The following is an 18,181-nucleotide window of genomic DNA, read 5'->3' as shown; positions in this document are numbered from 1 at the left end:
TTTAGCTGCCCAGATTTCTAGTTTGCATTTTTTGTTATATTCTTTGTAGTTAAGGAACGCCAATGCCGTCCCCTCCGTCTTATATTTTATAAATGCCGCGCTCTTGTCCTTGACGTTTTGTTTTACAGTTTTATTAAACCATATTGGTTTAGTCTTTGATCTTTTATTTTTGCTCCCTAAAGGTATACACTTTGAAGTAGCAGTATGTAGTGTGTATTTAAAACAATCCCACATCTGGTCTGTGTTTAGGTTTTGAAATAAGTTTTCCCATTTTATTTCCCCCACTAGGTTGCGCAGCTTATCAAAGTTGGCCCTTCTGAAGTTTAGGGTTCTAGTCCTTCCAGTACACTTCCCTTTTCTGTGTTCAATATTAAAAGTAATCACATTGTGATCACTATTACCCAATGACTCCCCAATTACAATATCCTCGATTAACTCTGCATTATTAGTGACAATTAGATCTAAGATGGCATTTTTTCTGACGTCATGTTGACGTCATGGATCCTTAGATTGCCTGTGCCTGGAGGAAAAGAGGCTGTGGGGACCGGTTTAGCACCCAGACAGGCCCGAGGATATGGCGACTATATCTTTTTACTTTACATCCTAGACCAAAACATGTCCTTAACTCTTGCAGTGCAGGGGTAACCCCACTGCAAGGGTTTATTTTTATTCTGCCCAGAGTTCTTTAACTCTGGAAAATATCACTGGTTACTATGCACCTTTTAGCGCCACAGGGCAAGAAGGGTCCAAGAGCTTCCTTCAACAAACTCTGTGTCTGCATTCATCATATTGTATAGTTCCAACCTGGTTCCTGAGACCATTAAGTTTATTCAAATCTAAGAATACGGTTCTGGAAAATGTAATAACTCATAACTCCCATACCTTGTCTGGGGTTATAAAAATCACTGCAAAAGCCTGGTTTATAGCAGAGAGGTTGAAGTAGAATACAAACATGTTAGACAAATCATGTAATATAAGAGAGTTCTTATTAAGTTCCCTATGCGTCGGTAATGATTCCAGTAAGCAAAAAGCTTAAAGAGCAACTTTACCCTTATCTTTGAAATGACAACAAACCCACCTTTAGAAATGTTTAGTATGGCAATCTGCAAACAAATATTTATAGATAATTGCATACTTTTTATTCTTTGCATACCTCATTTTTCTTTTGCTCCCCGTTCTTCTTACGGTGGCCTTTTTTTAAACTAAGGGTAGATTAATATATCTCCCTTTTACTTCCTAGAGCTCTGGCACATGTGACTAGAACATGCGAACAATCTCACATGATCTTCTTGAGCCACTGCTTTGTTGCTTTGGCGGTAAGTTTTAGGTCATTGTCATGCTGAAAGACCCATCTACGACCTATCTTCAGTGTTCTGGCTGAGGGAAGGAGGTTCTCATCCAAGATTTTACAATACATGGCCCCGTCCATTGGCCCCTCAATGCGGCAAAGTCAGCCTGCACTTTTAGCAGAGAAACAGCCCCAAAGCATAATATTTCCGCCTCCCTGCTTGACTGTAGGGCTGGTGTTCTTAGGGTCATAGTCAGCATTTTTCTTCCTCCAAACACGGCGAGTCGAGTTAATGCCAAAGAGCTCAATTTTGGTCTCATTTGACCGCAGCACTTTCTCCCAATCCTTCTCTGAATCATTTAGAGGTTAATTGGCAAACTTCAGAGGGGCTTGTACATGTGCCTCCTTGAGGAGGGGGACCCTGCGGGCGCTGCAGGATCTCAATCCATGGCGGTATATTGTTTTACCAATGGTTTGTTTGGTGACTGTGGTCCCAACTGCCTTGAGATCATTCACAAGCTCCTCCCGTGTAGTTCTGGGATGATCCCTCACTTTTCTCATGATAATCCTTACCCTATGAGGCGAAATCTTGCATGGAGCTCCAGACCGTGGGCGATTTGATGGTTATTTTGTATTCCTTCCATTTGCAAATAATCGCTGCAACCGTTGTTTCCTTCTCACCAAGCTTCTTGCTGATAGTCTTGTAGCCCATTCCAGCCTTGTGCAGGTCTACAATCTTGTCCCTAACGTCCTTTGACAGCTCTTTGGTCTTGCCCATGGTGGTGAGGCTTGAATGGAAGAAAGAGATTCTGTGGACAGATGTCTTTTATATACATAATGAGTTGTCGTTAGGAGCACCTTCTTAAATTGACAGGGCTAATCTGTGTACCACATAGCCAGTCTGTTGGAGTCAGAATTATTGTTGGAGGGTAGGGTAGCCAATTACTTATTTTATTTACTGAACTGCAACTCAATTTATAACATTTGTATTGTGTTTATTCTGAATTTTTGGTTGATATTCTGCCTCTATCATTTAAAATACACCTATGATAAAAATTATAGACCTTTCATTGCTTTGTAAGTGGGCAAACTTATAAAATCTGCAGTGGATCAAATAATTATTTTCCTCACTGTATGTTTAACTAATCAATGTAAGATGATGAAAGCTTGTGTGCCAGTCTGCTGGAGAGCATAGTATACTGATTACAGGTGTAAAGCTGGCCATACACCTTAAGGTCCCCACACACCTTACGATAATCGTACGATAATCGCGGGAAATCCCGCGATCGTACGATTATCGTAAGGTGTGTGGAAGCCGTGCGACCTCTACTACTGTAAGGTCGCACGACTTTAAACTTACGGACATGTTCGAAAACCCGCCGAGCATCGTACGATGTTCGGCGGGTTTGTGGCATGTCCGTACGATAACAGCCGTACGGGCCGGTGTGCGCAAGCGCACACTGCCCGTTCGGCATTGCGGTCATCGGAAGCCCGCCCCTCAGGGGGCGTGGCTTGCGATCATCGCAAGTACGATCTGCCTATGCAAGATAGGCAGATCGTACGTTTTTTTAAGTACCTTACAACCATCGCAAGACAAAAGTCTTGCGATGGTTGTAAGGTGTGTGCCCAGCCTTACAATTATCTGCAGATTTTCTGTGGTCAGATGGAAAAGGTGCAACAGATTCCTCCATCTTCACTTAATCACTGTGATTGGTGGCAGCTTGTGTGCCTGTGTAAGTTTTATTATTTCCTTTGTCCAATCTGGGGGATTTATTATTTAAATATGTTACGTTTTGGGGGATTTGGGGTTCTATCAATATTTCTCAGCGTGGTGGTAAACTTAATTGGAATGCTATGGAACTACGAAAAGTGTAAAATAAAGGGCTGTCCCTTTGAGTCGTATCTAGTTGAATTTGTTACTGCTTTTCTAATGCAGCTCCTAAAATCAAGCAGCAGTTTTATACATCCTGTGTATTCTTTCTTTCAGGCCTCCCTCCTACCCCGGTACAGCTGTTGTATCCAGTGTCTCGATTCAGCAATGTGAAGTCTTTGCAACATTTGTGCCGTTTTCGTATTCGGCAACTGGTCCGGATAGACCACATCCCAGAGCTCCCTCTTCCCAAGTGAGTTTGTAGGGATATACATATATAATATAGTTTGGCGTTGCAGGTGATCATCAGAGTATTTACAATAACAGCTATTAGTATAGGTGCGAGTAAAGTTAATACAAGATGGTAACGATCCATACAGTCTGTGTTCCAGGATGAGTAGTTGTCTTGTTAATATTAAATAAAATTGCAAAATTTTCAACATTAACTAATATCACCAAAGAATGTATTAAAAGATGTCTAAAATGGGAAACTTGTATACGTGTTCTTTGGAGGACCAATAAATAGACCACTGAGTATATTCTCTGCTACTAGGAGTTTGGACACCAAGTAACCAGAAGGCTTAGCTCCTCCCTCTATGTTATACTCTCCCGTACAGCCAGTCAGGCTTAGTTTAGCCGGGTTTTCATTAGAGGTCGGACGTTTCTCCCAGCTTGCTGCTGGATTAAGAGAAATATTAAAGATTTCATGCTGCTGGCAGTTTCACACCAGATCCCCAAATCTTGGAAATCCACTGTTCCCAGGTCACTATATGGTCAGTGGCACACCATAGTCACCAAACTTTGGCATTTTATTGCAACCCTTGCTACTTTCTCTTTGAGTGTAATTAGGCTGGTTCAAAAGGGGTTGTTGCTGTGTCTTTACAGGGTGTTTAGGGTCTCTTTAACACATTTATAATTGCCTTTTCCTAAACTTCATGTAGTGTTTTAGTTGTAAGGTAAATACTGCAAGCATCAATCACTTTGTAAGCTGTTTATGTCATAGCTGAAGCTACAGTCAAAATCTGGGTTCCACTAGAACCTTTCATTCCCAGCTACACTGGCATGCTAAAAAGCAAAATGTCTGGAAGCAAGGTGCATCTAGTAGAAGCACACTAATAAAGTCAAAACATATGTTGGCTGTATATTATCTTATGATGTATTACAGCTACATGCATTTATTCCCATCATGTGCAAATATTAAGGCTTCCCCAGGTAGCCTTAAGGTAGATGCAATCATGATAATATCCACCACATTTCCTGCACTAATATCACTCTGGGTGTAACAGATGGCAAAACCATCAGGGTATCCTCTTATAGCCATTGCACTTCCTTTCCCCATAAAAAAACTTTCCTGTACACTGCAGAAAGCTACGATGCCTTTCAGGGTGGCACTCTATCACTTCTGTGTTATCATAATAACACACAGAAAAAGTCAGTTGTTTAAAACCTGGTACTGGAAATTAAGAGATTAGTTCAAATATCAAGCTCAAATACAGTATATGCTAACTGTATGCTGAAAAGGTGCTATATATGTGCAGTTCTAAATTATGCAAAATATCAATATTTCAAACAAATTTAGCATATATATATACAGTAATACCTCGGTTCACGAACAGTTCAGTTTGCAAACTGAAAGTTCAGCAAAGTTTTGCTTCCGTTGCTGTGCTTTTTAGCACATACAGTATTTGATTCGGTTCGCGACCAGAACGAATTAAGTTCGTGAACCGAGGTACCACTGTATATAAAATCATGGTACAGGAATGTAGAAAGTAAACCCTTGTAGTGCACTACAAGAGTTAACTGCTCGTTGATGGTAAGTGCTCTCCTCTCTCCCCCTCCAGGGCAGCTGTGGTATGTCCTGCGGTGTCCTCATACCTAATTCAGGTGAATGGACCTGAATTAGGTGTGATGAATTCAATGGGGCTTAACCCGCAGGAGCCCGGTGGAGAAGAGGCTGTGGGGATCAGTCTGCCATCAGGTAAGTTAACCCTTGCAGTGTGTTTAACCCTTGCAGATGTTAATTTTTTAAGGGATATAATTAATTCTTATAGATCTATAAAAGTTGTATAATGGTGTATGTAGGATGTACAAGTCTAAAGGGTAAAAAAAAAAAACAAGCATATTTGATTATTTAAACCACAAAAAGTGACCCACAATTCATGCAAGTCTTTTTAACCCTTTCATATACAGTTTTATCTTTTAGATTTAGTCAAAAAATATTTTTTTGTGCACGGATACTGATTTTGGTGTGTTTTAACAATTGAATTGTGTATTTTTATCGGTTTAATATTAATTTGAGAAACATTTGCGCAATTATCGCAGGGCCTACAAATTTAGTATCACCATCTTTTTATTCTACCGGGCCTGCGCTTTCAGAAAATATATGGTTTGGGGGGTCTTTTACAAACGCTAGCAACGCAGCAGTTGAAAATCAAATCAATAGGAAAAAATTGCAGAAAATTCAAAAATGGCTTGGCCAGCTGATTTGAAAAATGTTCCGGAGGGCTTGGCGGCGAAAGGGTTAAGCCATCATGTTTCCTAATGTGTAAGAAATTATATAAGTTTGACTATGTTTAAATAAGTTTGATGGTGCGCAATTTGTGTTCACATCTGATTCTGAATTGGTGATCGTAAATGGTTCTAATTTTACTTGGGGCCACCTAAATCCCTAGAGTTTTGGATCTCCTTAATAATAATTCTGGGGTCTTGGTAATAATGTTTTTCAGAGGGGCTTCCTGACTAAAAATATGCCAGTCCTCATGTTTTATAATCAAACTTGTGTAACCTCTTGCTCATTAGAAACAACATGGCCTATAAAGACCTAAATGAATTGTGGCTCAGTTTAAGTTGTTTATGTAATTAAGAATACATGTTGTCTACAATATATAGGTAGAGTAGTACAAACAATGAATAGATTAAACACAAATAGATTTAACAATTTATTGTTGCTGGCTTTCAGCAACATAGTATATCATGACACTTCACTATTGACCAAACGATTGGAATCTCTGAAGTCTTCATCACACCTACTGTATACTCTAGCTACTAGAGTTCCTAGGGTCCATTTGATTCTGAAGACTCTGCTCTGCTGGTTAACCTAGGCATACTGTGCTGTCACATAGGAACCACCATTTGTGCAGCTCTCACATGCTATATCTTGCTTTTTGCCAAAACTGAGGATCAACCTTTGAATTGAAGGCTCAATGTTATCTACTCTTTTGTGAGTTTCATTCCACTTTTTGCCATTTGTATAATAAAATTGTTTTTTCATCTGAGAGAACACCGTTTGAAGGAAGCAGTCCTCTTCACCATGCTTCTTGCTTGTAAGCCTTTAATACATCACATCTATCAACATGCTTGGAAGGCCTTTTTCCTGTGGTGCACTGCCAGCTGTTTTAGTTCTAAGCCCTACTCTTTTGCTTGGCAACTTGGCTGGCCTTAAACAGTGACTGTCATTAGGAAACTTTGCGGGCCACATCTTCACTCTGTCATCTTTTTACAATGGCCCAGATATCTCATTCCTTGATCCTTTGTACAGAGAGGCGCTCTTATTGTCCCATTTGTCAAGTTTCCACATCTTTATAGGCCACAGCCTAGGTTTTTTTTTTTTAGCCCTTCAGAGTTCCTTTTTTGAACTTTGTACCTTCCTAGTGCTCACAAGCACAAGCTGGTCATTTGAGCTTTTGTTCTTTCTGTTCAAGGTAGTGTTTTCCTTAATGAGGAACTTATTCTGCCTGCCTAAATGTTATACGCATACTAAAGTCAACATTTTTGTTACATGGAAGTCACTTAAAACAACCGAAATAATATATATTTATTGAGAGCAGAGGACCTATAAAATTGAATGATAATTGCAATTTTCAGTGTGTCACATACTTGCTCAAATATATTTTCAGTAAAAGGGGCACTCAAACTATTTTAGTATTGTAAATTACAGGACACAGGATCTGCAGTATTAGGCCATGGGTTATGCAGGTGCCTTTAGGTGATTTGACATTGGCAAACAAAGCTGTAAGGATAGCCTATATAACCGCTCCCACTGCCTGCAAGACTCACTTTTTTGCTACTGTCTTAGGGTGAACCAACATTTTTTTTGAGTTTCCCAGCTGCTACATATCTATTGCAGTTTCATTCTTTTCAGACTTATGGATCTGTTGACTCCTTGGCTGAACGCACTGGATTCTGCATCATGCGTTCACTTAGGCACCATGTGCATTGCCCATAGCCCTCAGCTTGTGTTGCATTAAGTTTTACAAGTCTTTGTTGAACCCCGGCTACCGTCAACCACTGCGGTATTTTACGCATTGAGCTACTCACATTCTTATCTCCCTTAAACCCGTCTTTTTCTAGAGTGTATACTGAGGAGAATAATTAATTTTATACCTGAGCCTTCTGTCTGTCGTTTGTGATTAATCTCCCATTCTCATCTTTTCTTGGGCCTACCTCGCCTTTTTGAAATGTAGCGTTCTTGTCAGACCAAAACACTTCTCTTTTCTGTACCCAACATTAAAATTAATCATCTTGTGGTCACTATTACCCAATGTATCCCTAATTTATATGAACTAGGTCCGCATTATTAGTGATAGATTTGCATTCTTCCTGGTCGCAACCTTAACCATCTGATCCATGAAATTGTCCCGCAACAGGTTTAGAAAACAGCCAGCCTTTATAAAGTGAGCAGTACCATGTGACCAGTACTATGTGACCTATTAGTGTCCGGATAATTGAAGTCTATTTGGGAGTGTAAGCCTCCTCCTCTTCCCCTAGGTTCGGGGGTTTATAACACACCCATAATCAGTTTGGAATTCTAATCAGTCTTATCTAGTTCTAGCCACAAAGACTCAACACCATCGCCACTTTCTGTCACAAGGTCATCTCAAGTGCACAGTAAGATTACTTTTCACATACATATATACCCCTCTTCCCCTTCTACCAACCCTGTCCCTCCTGAACAGGTTGTACCCTGATACAGTAGTTGCCCAGTCATGTGAGCTATCTAGCCAGGTTTCTGTTATTCCCACTATATCTTAATCCTCTTCAAGTATCATAAGTTCAAGCTCCTCTAATTTGTTTGGTAAACTTCTAGCATTCGTGTACATGCATTTTAGTTTAGTGCTAGTGATTTGTGTTATATTATTGCACGTTCCCGGATCCCAGCTTATTCTTTTATTGACCCAGGTGTGGTAGATGCATTACTAATTAGATTGACTGGAGTGAGCCCTCTGCCCCTCTTTGGATTACTGCCCTCTGTAGTTAACTATTCTATGTTTATTTTCCCCATTTTTATTCCCCCCCCCTCCCCCCCCATTATCTAGTTTAAATCTCCTCCAGTCTTTTAACCATTGTCTCCCCCAAAAGTGCTGCACTTTCCCCATTTAGATGCAGCCCATCTCTGCTGTAGAGCTGGTAACCGACTGAGAAGTCAGCCCAGTTCTCATTGAACCCAAAGCCCTCTTTCCGACACCAGGTCCACAGCCACTTGTTCAGTTCCCCTAATTCCCTCTGCCTCACTGGAGTGGCTCTTGGCATTGGCACTATCTCAGAGAATACTACTGTGGAGGTTCCTGAATCTATTGTTATGAATAGTTTTGTCATGCAACAACTGGAGCTCTTACCCGTGGCTTTATGCTACTGCATTGATAGACTAGTGGATACACTTCACCAAATATCCAGAATGAGCCTCCTTTGGATACATATCCAAATGATGCTCTGGCTTGAGTGGTGTCCTGCAGAAGTTCTGTGCAAGAAGCATCTTGTGAGGGTGACTTTTGTAGGAGAACGATTCTTTGTGACTCCTTAGACACTGACATCAAGGAAGTTGGGGGGAGGGAACTACTCTTCTACCCCAGAAGAAGGTGAGAGCTCCTGCAGATTATTCTTCGGCCCTTAAAGCTAGAGGAAGCTAGAACGTCTCTGTTTCCAAGCTCAGATGCTGCACCAAGTTCTGCTGTAAATCCTCGACCACCAAGTCTGGGAACAGATCCCCCTCTTAACGTGGTATCACCCCCACTTGTCAGGTCTGTTGGCCTTCACAGCCAACTGGCTGCAGGACATCTCAGATACTTTGGTGCAGAATGTCTTCTCCAGGGGCTACAAGCTTGAATGTTGTCCCTTACCTCACATTATACTATCAAATTTGCCAATCTCCCTGCAAGGGCAAGTGGATTTTCTTGCTGCTCTTGAGCAGCTCCTCTCAGGGGGTCAAGGTCCTTGTTCCAGAAGCGGAAAGGTTCCAGGAGTTCCACTTCCAGAGTAGTCATTGGTTCCATTAAACCAGGGGATTTTCTAGCCTCTGGACACCAGAAATGCTTACTTGCACATCCTCCTTTTCGCAGCACATCATGACTACCTGTGTTTTGTTGTGAGTGCACAACACTACCAGTTTCTTGCCCTTCCCTTTCTGTCCATGGTACCTAGGGTTTTTTTCACTGAGGCATTACTGAGCGATCTCATGCTAAACAAGAAGTTGGTTCAGACTCTTATCAACCAATATCTAGCTGACAGTGTAGACCCTGCAGTGATTCGGGTGCATCCTGAGTCTGAGTGCAGAAATCTATGCTGGATCCGACTCATCACTTGGAGTAGCTGCGCCTTATCTTAGATACTGCCCTGTCCAACGTCTTCCTTTCCTGGACAATCTCCGGAAAACACTGCTCCCATGGTCGCAACCTATGGTCCAGGAATTATCCAACCTTTCACTTTTTTATATTTCTGGAACTAAAGGTAGCCTCGTTTTGAGGCAGTACTGTATGCCCAATTTTACTCTAGACTCAGCACTGGTTGATGAGAAATGACCTGTCAATCCAGTAATAGCACTTCCCAGACTTCACCCAAGGTGAACTGAGTCCACACCTCCTTAATTATTCAATTAGAAAACCGTTTACAATATAAATATTGTGATGGAGTGTGTTTAGAAAGGACTCAGATATATATAATTAATAAATATTTATTTAGATTCTTGTTTTTCTAAAAATCATGCAGTTCATTAAAACATCAATCAACTTGAAATAGTGCTTATGTGTGTATCAAACTATCATTTCTCGATCCCTAAGACTATTGCTGATACGTATATTTGCAAACCATATTACATTGATCATTTATACATTCATGGTCATATTTATACTCCATATAATTCTTTACAGGTATACCACTATAAGATGAATCCCCTACGCGTTTCGCTCCCACAGGCTTCTTCAGGGGGATGTTTATTTTGTTTGTTTGTATATATCGATTTTCAGCAATAATCTGTTTTTTAAACATATAATACAATGTAAATTAATATTAATCCATACAATGGAATCAACACATGTTTTCATGTTATTTATAGGGTATGTTTTAGTTCACCATCTGTGACTCATGGCATTAATTCACCCTCTTTCTCCCATTCATCAGTGTATATTTCCGATATTTACCCGTGTTTAAATCTTAAAAACAATACATCCCAGCCCTTAAACCTTCAGGAATTCATTCTTCTCGTGTATATCCTCCAAACTCATTGGCTCTACAAATGTGTTTTATATTATATTAATCTTTAGCTTACTATCCCACTACCATACTTTAAATAATTCGTGCTTTTATAATTCCAAATCACATTAAAAACCGTTGTGCCCCAACGTTCCCTTACCTTAGAAAACAACACCAAGTGGTATATTGAACCCTCTCAGCTGTAGTGAGTCAATATAATGTTTCTTTTCTGCTACGTGTCAACCTTTGTATCTCTCCGTCGTCCTTCCCTGCATTGAAAGTTTGTGTCCTTTTTATGCGTCCACCCTCCCGCGATCGCCACGTTGCCATGGCGTGTGATGTAATTGGGGGGGTGTGGCATCCCTTCAGGCCGCGTCTATTACTATCCCTCTGTCCTTTTTGTATCTGTGTTGCTAAGCAACTTTTATCACTCGTTCGGCGTTGTATTTCAATCCTTTTTTGCCTCAATTTCGTTTATATTCCCATTATATTATCTGTCTCTAACGATGGTTTTTATCCTCAGTTAAGTTTGCTATTGTAATCATGCCTTGCCTGTCTTTAGGGTGCCATCTGATTCCGCCGTATGTATAGTCCCCCCTATATCAATACTCAATCCCCAAAGGATTATAGTTACATAGTATAACTATATAGTACATGGATTTGCAGGGAGTAGGCACGAATCTGATCCCTCGTGATTAAGTCAGGTACGGATCGGGATCGCGTACCTGACTATGAGAGCAGCCGCTCCTTGCTGTCCTGTCCTGGCTCCGTTCCTTTTCGGCTGGAGCTCTGTAGTTCTGAGCTCCGTTCTCTGCAGTAAGGTCTGCAGACCTTGCTAATCCATCCTTGCGAACGGGGCTCAGAACTGTCAGAGCTTCGGTGATCGAAAGTAACGGAGCCAGGACAGGACAGCAAGGAGCGGCTGCTCTCATAGTCAGGTACGCGATCCGTGACCGCGTGTCTGACTGAATTTCCACTCGCCCTCTCTTTATTTCCACTCGCCAAATGCGAGCGGGCGAGTGGAAATTTTGAGCCCTGATTATACGATGGGTTTAATAAACACATCAAGAATCTGTGTAGCACTGGGAGGAAAATACCACTGTGGTTGCTGAGGACTAGAAAAATGTAATATGAATAAATCCCCAGGACCAGCTAACTTGCACCCACGGGTACTTAATAAGCTAAGTACGATAATAGTGAGGCCATTGTTCCTAATTTGTAAGGACTCCATACTGACTGGGGAGGTTAGTAGCTGATTGGCGTAAAGCAAGTGTTGTACCAATATTTTAAAAAGGTTTGAGATGCATACCTGGGAATAGACCAGTCAGCTTAAAATCCATAGTATGCAAGTTATTTGAGGGCATGATAAAGGACCAGATTTATGAACATGCTTATGTGCATGATATCAATAGTGACCACCAACATGGCTTCAGGAAAGACTGTTTAAACCAGTGGTTCTCAACCTGTGTAACGTCAGGATCCACATTTGTCCTTGATGATTTAAAGTGACATTAAACCCTCAGATTTTTCAACATAAAACAATACTGTAATGTGTGCCTTACTGTAATCCATGGTTGCTTCCCTTCTCTTTGCTGCTCTTCCTTTTAAATCCGTATCTCTTCTCATGCTGGACAGAACTTCTGTTTTGCAGCAGACTGCCTTGTCTCTGAAATGGATACATGGTGTCTGTGTGTAGGTTCACAACCTGAGCCAGCACTACAGGAAGAGGCACTCAGCTGCAAAGGGAAGTTCTCCCCAAGCATGAGAAGAGATATAGATTTAAAAGGAAGAGCAGCAAAGAGAAGGAAAACTAGCATGGATTACAGTAAGGCACACATGCTCTCATAGTCAGGTACGCGATCCGTGACCGCGTGTCTGACTGAATTTCCACTCGCCCTCTCTTTATTTCCACTCGCCAAATGCGAGCGGGCGAGTGGAAATTTTGAGCCCTGATTATACGATGGGTTTAATAAACACATCAAGAATCTGTGTAGCACTGGGAGGAAAATACCACTGTGGTTGCTGAGGACTAGAAAAATGTAATATGAATAAATCCCCAGGACCAGCTAACTTGCACCCACGGGTACTTAATAAGCTAAGTACGATAATAGTGAGGCCATTGTTCCTAATTTGTAAGGACTCCATACTGACTGGGGAGGTTAGTAGCTGATTGGCGTAAAGCAAGTGTTGTACCAATATTTTAAAAAGGTTTGAGATGCATACCTGGGAATAGACCAGTCAGCTTAAAATCCATAGTATGCAAGTTATTTGAGGGCATGATAAAGGACCAGATTTATGAACATGCTTATGTGCATGATATCAATAGTGACCACCAACATGGCTTCAGGAAAGACTGTTTAAACCAGTGGTTCTCAACCTGTGTAACGTCAGGATCCACATTTGTCCTTGATGATTTAAAGTGACATTAAACCCTCAGATTTTTCAACATAAAACAATACTGTAATGTGTGCCTTACTGTAATCCATGGTTGCTTCCCTTCTCTTTGCTGCTCTTCCTTTTAAATCCGTATCTCTTCTCATGCTGGACAGAACTTCTGTTTTGCAGCAGACTGCCTTGTCTCTGAAATGGATACATGGTGTCTGTGTGTAGGTTCACAACCTGAGCCAGCACTACAGGAAGAGGCACTCAGCTGCAAAGGGAAGTTCTCCCCAAGCATGAGAAGAGATATAGATTTAAAAGGAAGAGCAGCAAAGAGAAGGAAAACTAGCATGGATTACAGTAAGGCACACATTACAGTATTGGTTTATGTTAAAAAATCTGAGGGTTTGGGGCGTGGCCCGCAATGTGAGAGTGAGCGCATGTGTCGGGTGAAGCTCCGCTGCCTCCGATCGGGAAATCCTGTCTTTTCTCCTGCCTACCGCACCATCTGAACGGTCCCGGTCCCTCACCCTGTGCTGGACTCACCTGAGCGACGATCTATGTCCGCCAGGTCCCGCAGACGTGCCGCAGCGCTGAGAAGATCCACCCGGAAAACGAAGGGCTCAGGTGGGGGAAAGGCCGGCGCCATCTTGAACTCCCCTGTGCTTGTCCCTGGGCCTCTCCTGCCGCTGCTGAATATGGGAGGGGATAACGTGGAGGGGGTGAGTGACGGGCCACCACGGACCCCTACTACTGGGGAGATGGAGCCACATACCCCAGGGGCTGCAGGGACCTCTGCAATCCTAGCAGCGATTGAGGGGTGCCAAGTAACTCTCACGGCCAAAATCGACCATCTGGCTGCTGAATGCACCCTGATCCGCCATGATTTAGACAAAATTTGAACACGCCTAACCACGGCAGAAACGAGGAGGTAGAGGACACGGTGCAGGGCCATACTGCTTCAATTACTGATTTGCAACATACAGTGCGTGTACTCGCTGCAAAGGTGGATGACGCGGAGAACCGCATGAGGAGAAATAATGTACGCATTATTGGAGTGCCTGAGGGGGAAGAGGGAACGGATGCGGTGCGCTTTGCTGAAACTCTGTTTAAAAAAGTTCTGGCACTTGACACATTGCCCTCTACATTTGTAGTAGAACGGGCGCACCGAGTACCTACTGGCAGGGCAATACCTGGAGCCCCCCCGCGCCCTTTCTTGGCACGTCTCCTGAACTACAGGGACAGAGACAGGATCCTGGCTTCAGCTCGCAAGTCCCCGGACATGTGCTGCGGTAACGCGCAACTTCGGTTCTTTCCTGATTTTTCCACAGAGATCCAGAAGCGAAGGAGATCGTTCGTGGATGTGCGTCGCAGACTTCGGGAGAAGGGGATCCAATATGGCATGTTTTATCCGAGTAAACTACGTGTCCAGCATTCAGGCAAGGTTCACTTTTTTGATGCCCAGGCGGGAGACTGGCTGGATGCATTGGGTTAAGAGGGATCCGCTGTATTGGTTACTTTCCTGGCCTGGACTCATCAGGACTGTCCTGCTTTGGGAATGTCACGCGATCTCACCTTACCGTCGGGCAGGAGTTAGTCTCGGGGCGACCAAGGACTCGGGTGGACTATGTAAGTAACACCTCCTGCTGTTCTCCTTGAGGCCCGAAGGCTGCCCCACATTCTTATTTTTTGCGGATGGCTTAGTCTCCATTAGGAGGCGGCGGATACTACATCAGACCCAGAATTGGCTGTTTTTAGTTTAGCCCTTTACTTTTTATTTTTGGGGATTTTTATCCCAACACTGGGACACCTTTACCTGGAGGTGCTCTGACAATTGGTTGGGGGTTTGGGTCGAAGCTTCTAGTGGGTTAAGGTTGTTTTGTTTACTAGCAAGCAAGGGAGTTCCAATGAGGGTTATGGGATTGTTTATTGGGGGGGGAATGTGCCATGTGTGTCCTTGGGGCGGGGGGAGGAGGTGCATGTTTCTGCATATGTTCGGCCGGATGTGTCCATTGTGTTCTCCTGGGGCACTCATGTCTCTAAATTGTTATGATGGGGGATCGTATTGATATTATGTCATGGAATGTGAGGGGTCTCAATGACAAATTTAAACGTGCAATGATTTTGAATTACCTGAAACAACAGCGCCCACACATTATTCTTTTGCAGGAAACCCACCTCACGGGCAGCAAGGTTTTGACATTGAGACGCCCATGGCTTCATAAAACGTACCATGCTCCTTATTCGGTGTATGCAAGGGGAGTGTCAATTTTAGTTAGTAGGTCCCTGCCTTGTTCGGTTACCCATACCATCATTGATCCTGGGGGCAGATACCTCGTTTTAATACTCAATGTGAATGCGAAGCAATTCGCTATTGTTAATATGTATGTTCCGCCCCCTTTTCAGGTGCAGATCCTCTACACCGTCTTTCAGAAGTTGGCGGCCTTCCTTCCTTTGCCTGTCCTAATAGCGGGTGACTTTAATAACATACTGGACCCCTCTCTGGACTCCTCCAATACGGCCAGAGCTGCGGGATTGGAATTGCTATCCTGGGCGGATGCGGCCGGCTTGGAGGAGATCTGGAGATGGAAAAATCCGGGACAGCGGGCGTACTCTCATCTCTCCCACACTCATGGCTCCTCGGCCCGTATAGATATGGCCTTTGGCAACAAAGATCTGCTTAATCTAGTTGTTGGGGCTACCTATCTACCTGGGGGATTATCAGACCATGTCCCCCTATCAATTTCCTTGTTGCTCCCTGGTCCGGGGGGCTCTGGGTGTTGGAGGCTGTCACCAAGCTGGCTGAGCGTGGAAACGGTTTCGGCACATATTGTCCCTGCTATGGATGGGTACTGGGAGGTAAATGAGGGTACGGCACCCCCTAATGTGGTGTGGGATGCCTTTAAAGCTAATGTGAGGGGGGAATATGTTTCGGCTATTAAGGCCTCCCGGGTGGAGTTCAACGCAACCTTGGAGGAATTGCAGAGGGTGGAGTCTGGATGTACGGCGGCTTTCGCGGATTCCCCGGGGGAGTCATCTCTGGAGGCGCTGAGAGTGGCACGCAGGGCCCTCAATTTACACCATGTGGAGATGACTAGATGCTCCCTGCGGGAACTCCGTGAATCGCTCTTTGAACGGGGTGACAAAAATGGTAGACTTTTGGCCCTCCTGGTGGCGGATCAGAGGACCCAAACATCTATTTCATGTATTCTGGGTGAGAGGGGTGATCGGGTTATGGAGCCTCGGGACATCCTGCAGGAATTTCAAAGGTGCTACCAACACTTATATTCCAAGATCCCAACGTATGATTCGGAGCGCCTGGAGGGACTTGGGCAGGGTGGACAGTGGAAGAACGGATGCAGATGTGTCGGTTCCTGAGATACTGGTGGCCATTGCTTCATTCCCTAATGGGAAATCGCCGGGGCCCCGGATGGCTTACCTGGGGAATGGTATAAATTGTACGCGGAGCAACTAGCCCCCAGGCTTCGGGACCTATATGCATCTGCCCTAGCAACTGGTGGGCTCCCGGATTCGTTCCGGGATGCACATGTGGTGCTGCTCCCTAAACCCGGCAAGGACCCTCTCCTGTGTTCCTCTTACAGACCCATAGCTCTTCTCAATATGGACCTAAAAATGTTTACCAAGGTGCTGGCAACTAGACTGTCCAAGGTGATAGGTTCACTGGTTAATATTGACCAGACAGGGTTCATGCCGGGCAAGTCCACGGACACCAATCTGCGACGGGTTTTTACCCATATCCACCTATCGCAAAGTGTGGAGAGCACCAGAGCATTGGTGTCCCTGGACATAGCCAAGGCATTTGACTCAGTAGATTGGGGATTCATAGCCCAAGTACTCCGATCTATGGGTTTTGGACCACGTTTTCGACATTGGATAGACTTACTGTACAATAGACCCAGGGCGGCCTTGAAAATTGGCCATGCTCTCTCCGCACCCTTTGCAGTGGAACGGGGCACGCGTCAGGGTTGCCCATTATCCCCAGCCTTATTCGCTTTGGTGATAGAACCCCTGGCGGTGGCCCTCAGATCCTCCCCAAACATAGCGGGTATTCAGGTAGGGGGGCTGGAGGAGCGCCTGGCACTGTACGCAGATGACCTCATCCTGTTTCTTTCTGATGCTGGGCCATCCCTGTGTGCAGTGTTGGAAGAATTTGCTGTGTTTTCGGGGTTGCGGGTGAACTGGTCAAAGTCACATATCCTACCACTGAGTCCTCTGACTAAGCTCCAGACGGACCCTGATCTTCCTCTCCAGTGGGTGGACAAACTTACCTACTTAGGGGTTACAATTACTGCGGGGGTGGGAGATTACTATAAACTGAATGTGCTTCCTCTGTTACCAAACACTAAACGCAGACTGGAGGCGTGGATGCACCTACCGCTGACTCTCATAGGACGCACTAATCTCATTAAGATGAAGGTACTCCCTGTCCTGCTGTACTTCCTCCGCAATGCTCCCACACGGGTACCTACCGCTTTTTTTAAACAGATGCATGGAATCTTTTCCACCTTTGTTTGGAATTCCAGGACTCCACAGGTGAAGCTCAGTCTTCTCCAGGAGCCCGGGGCTCAGGGAGGCCTTGCATTACCTAATCTAAAGAAATACTACCTAGCGGGCCAGATGGTGGTAGCCCATCGCTGGCTCACGGCGGAGGATGGTGATGCTGCTCTTACGGGGTTGGTTTATAGAGGAGTGGGGCGCCATATCCCCTGACAGCCCCTATGGAGGCAACTCTTAGGGCTTGGGACGAGGTGTGTAAAATCCTGTACCTAGAGGGTGCTCCATTATCGCCACATGCGCCCTTGTGGAACAACCTGAGACTGAGGCATTTTATGGCTATCCCGGACTTTCACATTTGGCCAATGACAGGAGTTAAGACATTGGGGGATCTGACTTTGACCGGTTCACTTGCTCCATTCGCAGAGCTGCAGGAGAAATTTAAACTTCCAAATAGCTACCTATTTAGATATTTCCAGTTACGGCATGCCTTCCAGGCGCAGATGGAGGGGCCTCATTGTTCCCTCACGGTTTCGCCTCTGGAATCCATGCTCCGTGTATCTCCAGGCCCTGTATCTCCAGGGCCTGGAGATACACCATTTTGTTTATTTTTGGCACTAAGGCATTCTGAAATATCTGGCTCTGGTGGTATATACTTAGTCCTG

At 44.1% G+C, this 18,181-nt stretch overlaps 1 protein-coding gene across 1 annotated transcript in view; it reads left to right on the top strand.

Annotated features, from left to right (window-relative positions):
- Window positions 1–18,181, top strand: part of LOC108800328 (suppressor of cytokine signaling 7-like) — a 187,086-nt gene that overhangs the window by 38,063 nt on the left and 130,842 nt on the right. Inside the window, exon 6 of the mRNA XM_018572312.1 lies at window positions 3,276–3,411. Within this exon, the coding sequence (XP_018427814.1) occupies window positions 3,276–3,411 (136 nt within the window). The remainder of the gene's footprint in view (window positions 1–3,275; window positions 3,412–18,181) is intronic.

This window comes from Nanorana parkeri, unplaced genomic scaffold, assembly GCF_000935625.1.
Source record: "Nanorana parkeri isolate BGI_ZX_2015 unplaced genomic scaffold, ASM93562v1 scaffold1995, whole genome shotgun sequence".
Taxonomy (NCBI): Eukaryota; Metazoa; Chordata; class Amphibia; order Anura; family Dicroglossidae; genus Nanorana; species Nanorana parkeri.
This window is presented reverse-complemented; position numbering and strand designations above follow the sequence as displayed.